The 4518-nt window shown below is 36.8% G+C and overlaps 1 protein-coding gene across 1 annotated transcript in view; it reads left to right on the forward strand.

Annotated features, from left to right (window-relative positions):
* LOC115984627 (tubulin-folding cofactor C-like) overlaps window positions 1-4217 on the forward strand; it is a 5082-nt gene extending 865 nt beyond the window's left edge. Inside the window, 2 exon segments of the mRNA XM_031107650.1 lie at window positions 3572-3704; window positions 3707-4217. Coding sequence (XP_030963510.1) covers window positions 3572-3704; window positions 3707-4167 — 594 coding nt within the window. The 3' untranslated portion in view covers window positions 4168-4217.
* The last annotated feature ends 301 nt before the right edge of the window (window positions 4218-4518 follow it).

Below are 4518 nucleotides of genomic sequence, written 5' to 3' on the forward strand. Positions count from 1 at the left end.
TACAAAAAAAAGGTTCTATGGCCACGTTTTTAAAACGCGGCTATATGTCAAAAAAACGTGGCTATAGCCTATAGCCACGTTTTTTAAGGCCGCGCTTTCTAATGTGGCCTAAAACCTGTGACTATAGGACTAACGGCCCTATGGCCGCACTTTTCAACCGCGGCCCAAGACCAGGTCCTATAGCCCCGTTTAAAACGCGGCCTAAGGGTCTGGTCTTAGGCCGCGTTTAAAAAGTGCGGCCATTGCTCCCTTGGGGACTGTCTCTGAGACATCTTTTAGCCGCGTTTAAAACGTGGCCTAAGGTGAAAGCTATAGCCACGTTTAAAACGCAGCTATAGCCCCCCCTTTTTTTTTTTTTTCCCCTAGGCCAATTGGTTACACACCTTGTGTATTCCAAATAGTCCTTATGTAAGCAGATCATTATGCAGACAAATTATTATGTAGGCAGATATGTAGCTACCATGAAACCCCCACAAAATATATAAGGCATCTACTCATAACATTCTTCCTAACTATATCATATACTCACAAAATCACTACCATTATGAAGCATCCGCCAATTAAATTCATCCAATTCATTAAGGAAACAATATAATATTATAAAGCATTCTCAAGAGTGTGAATGAAATTATGGAAGTGAAATGAAAGTTCCAATCAGCAATCACTATGTACCAACAAAGTTTCAAACTAAAATGCAAAAATCCTCTCTCTCCATCAAATTTACTAGCATGATGATCAGTTGTCGTAACAGCTGATGCATCTTGACCACCTCCAAGCACCACCTGGAAAGCATTAAAGGCATTGAAGTTTATCAAATGTTGAATGAATCAAGCAACATGAATGGCTAGAATTGTTGATGTAGCCAGAAAAGAGCTCAAGAAAAAAATATATCAAATACATATGCATCAAGTTTTGGTTATGATAAGATTTCATAGAAATCTTCCATTAGGGGATTTTCCTTCAATTGCTGCCAACACATATATTCTACAGAAAGAAGCCTATGTTTCTGATTAAGTTTTTTATACATTGTGCGAATTGTGAGCCATCTACTGGCAGTTTTTGCTAACAGCTAGCACTACTATGGAAAACTTGCCACGTATCTTGTTTGTGGAAGAAGTGAATGATATGGCACTCACCACATATATTGTAATTAGGATGAAACTTAGGAATGAGCACCCAAGTATAAAATTAAGAGGACTCCACTGTCATTAATGAAACAAAGAGAATAAATGAATTGTTCAAATGAGAATAGATTCTATCATATTTCTCTCACTCTTTGTGCTTATATGCTTTTCAAAAACCTCAACAAAAAATAAAGGAAAAGATAGAAAAAGAACATACATGATGATGAACTACTTCCACAACAGATATTATATTAGTCTTGTTTGTGAAGTGACTAATCCCAAGAAGCCCCTTCAGTTGTTGAAGACCAATTACTATGGCTGCTCCAGCCACAAACCCCATAATAGCCGCATGGGATAGGAAATCTACAAGAAATCCTAGCCTGTATATTTGAAAGAAAATAAGATAAGTACTAGTTGGTCATGTAATTTTTGAATCATTTATGGCAAAAGCAATGAAACAAAAGGCAAAATACAATGGTGAGCCTTTCTTTAAAAAAAAAAAAAAACTATTACAGGACTAGATATGCAAATTAATTTATTAGTTAGATATAAAGTGCACCCCAGTTGTAAATAAGCAATAATTTCAATTTCAATTTTATATAAAGCTAATACTGAACTCAACAAGAACTCAATCAGGAATAGCAGCAGAACTAGATATTGTATATTTACATAAAGACACACACCGTATAAAAAAAAAAAATCAATTTTAGAAGATTTGCACTTGTAGAGATATGCAAAAGTTTATTGTAGCAAAATTCTGGGGAAAAGGGCAGCACAGAGCAAAAAATTTATATTAAAAAAAGCCAATAGATTAGCAATGAAATAAAGGCCAAATTCACCACTGTTGAGGAGGAAAAGAAATATTGCAGTACACTAGAAAAGACAAATTCCCCAAGCTTCTTTCCAAGTCGAGACAAATATTGCCTATGTGCAGCCCCCAGTCTTACTTCAGTGATTTATAAAACTTTCCTCACCTTGTAATGTTTCATGCAAACAGACAGGTAAAGTAACTTATTATGCATAAGTTATCCTAATTAGATTCTATATCTAAAATATCAATTAGGTCCAGCTTTGAACAAGTTCACAGTATATTCAAGTCTCACACAAAGATTGAACTCAAGGGTTTACTGCTCATATAACCACCATATATGATGACTCAAGAAAATTGACACTTCACTATATTGAGCAGCCAATTGGCATTTTTTTTCTTTGTTACATGGACTACTTGTATGACTCTTTGGCATAGGACTGTATTGAAATTAGAGACGAACACATAATCCAAATGTATGACTGAAAAGTTATATATAATTTATATTCAACTAGCATTGAAGAGGATTTATAGTTGACATGTAACCCACCTGCACTATCAAATTTTAAAATGTCACTGTAATGACTATTTTTGTCCCTCAGTATTTGTTACTTTTCTTAGTATTGAAGCTCACAGCAAACCTACTGGTCTAATTCTTATTCAAACCACAAAGCACAAATAAATAGTTTATTAAACTTTATATGGGACAATGAATAGTATTCAGCAAGTTCAGTGCCAATTACAAATCTAATGCATCACATGCAAGTGATTTTCCTAAAGTATGGTAGACAATGACTCAAATTTATTTGAATATGTATAATGTTCACTTATAAAATATATATATATATATATATATATAAAATACACTCAACTTAATTATGATAAATACACAAGGATTTCTAAGTAAAGTAGTAACTACCAATTCAATTTTTTGAGACACCATTTTTTTTCCTATTTCTTAGCCACCAAAATAACCCATCAAATAAACCATAAAGGACCTAATTTTGCTGCTGCCCAAAATTTCTATAACTTATCATCCTCTGTTTCTATAACTGGTTTCTTCCATTTCCAAAGAAATCGATGATGGACCCAACAAAAAATCCCAACCTCAAATAACAATAGAGTTCCATTTGTTTCTCATAAGCTATACATAGATACAGAAAATGGACCCAACAAAAAAAAGTGTCATTTCTTTAAGCTATTTCTTTTTCAACTTTTTTTTTTTTTTTTTTTTCCTGTTCCCCTGTTGCTTTCATAGCCTTCACTTTCCCTCAATAATCCCAAAAACAAACAAACAAAAAAAAAAAAAAAAAAAAGACAAAACAAAAAAAAACAAAGCAAACCTCGTCTTCAAGCACCGAAGTCGGTGACTCTGCAGTCCTTCGTTTTGTTGTTCGCCTCCATTTCAAACCCTAACATTAAGTCAAACAATAAATAAATCAGAACGAAGCAGACCAAAAAAGAACCAAAAGTAAAAAAATTACAAGAACCAAAAAAAAAAAAAACAAAAGGCATTTTCATAACCAAAAAACAATATCTTCCAAGAACACCAGAGCCTCCCCCGGTTCACGAAGTTAAAATTGCATCAAATGATTGATGCATGCTTGTTCTTGAGATAAACTAAAGGCATTTGGTGCAGAATATAAACCTGAACAGAACTGAAGCGAGCCAGAGCCAATCCGACTTGTCCTCCTCCTCCACCACCACCGCCACCACCACCGCCTCTTTCCTCTCCCGCTTCTCCGACTCCAAGCGCTCCATCGACTCCCAACTCGACTCACCGATCCCGCTTAACTCAGATCTCACCTCGACAGCATCTCCGCCTCCATTTCCGACCTCGAAAAGCTCGTTGCTGAGTCCTCCTACTTCTTGCCCTCCAACGAAGTCCGCTCCTCTCTCAAAACCATCTCCGATCTCAAACAAACCCTTGAGAATCTCAACTCCGAGCTCATTCCGAAGAAGAAATTCTCTTTCAAGAACAAAGCCTCCAGGCAAGACCGATACCGATCAGTCTCCGATTCAAGACAAACCGCGCCAGAAAATGCCGATTCATTTTCAGTTTCGCTCGAGAAATTGAGTTTCCAGGTGAGAGATTCGCCCGGTTTGAGAAACAAAAACGGCGAGACTTTGGTGAAGAATTTCAAAGGCTCGGACGTTGGAGAATTCACGGTTTCGGCTCTCGATTCTTGCAAAGTGAGACTGATTGGTTCTGTTCGATTTGAAAGAGATGAGTGAAGAGTGAGAGAGGGGATGGGGAATGATGAAGGCTGATGTGCGATGGGAGAGGCTAGGGCTGAAAATGGTTTTAGTTTACTATTTATACAAAGCCTAAAGCCGCGTTTTTAACCTGCGGCTATAGGCAAAATCTGAGGCCCCGTTTAAAAAACGCGGCCCCAGTTAAGGAAAAGAAAAAAAAAAAAAAATTTTTGCCAAAAAATAAAATACGGAAGTCCTTAGGCCGTGTTTTTTGCTCAAAAAAACGCGGCCTAAGAACCCTTCTATGGCCCCGCTTAAAAAACGCGGCCTAAGGACCCGTCTATGGCCCCGTTTTCATAAAACGCGGCTTCAGTCTATCTTGGGCCGCGT

The sequence above is a fragment of the Quercus lobata genome, chromosome 4 (assembly GCF_001633185.2).
Source record: "Quercus lobata isolate SW786 chromosome 4, ValleyOak3.0 Primary Assembly, whole genome shotgun sequence".
Taxonomy (NCBI): Eukaryota; Viridiplantae; Streptophyta; class Magnoliopsida; order Fagales; family Fagaceae; genus Quercus; species Quercus lobata.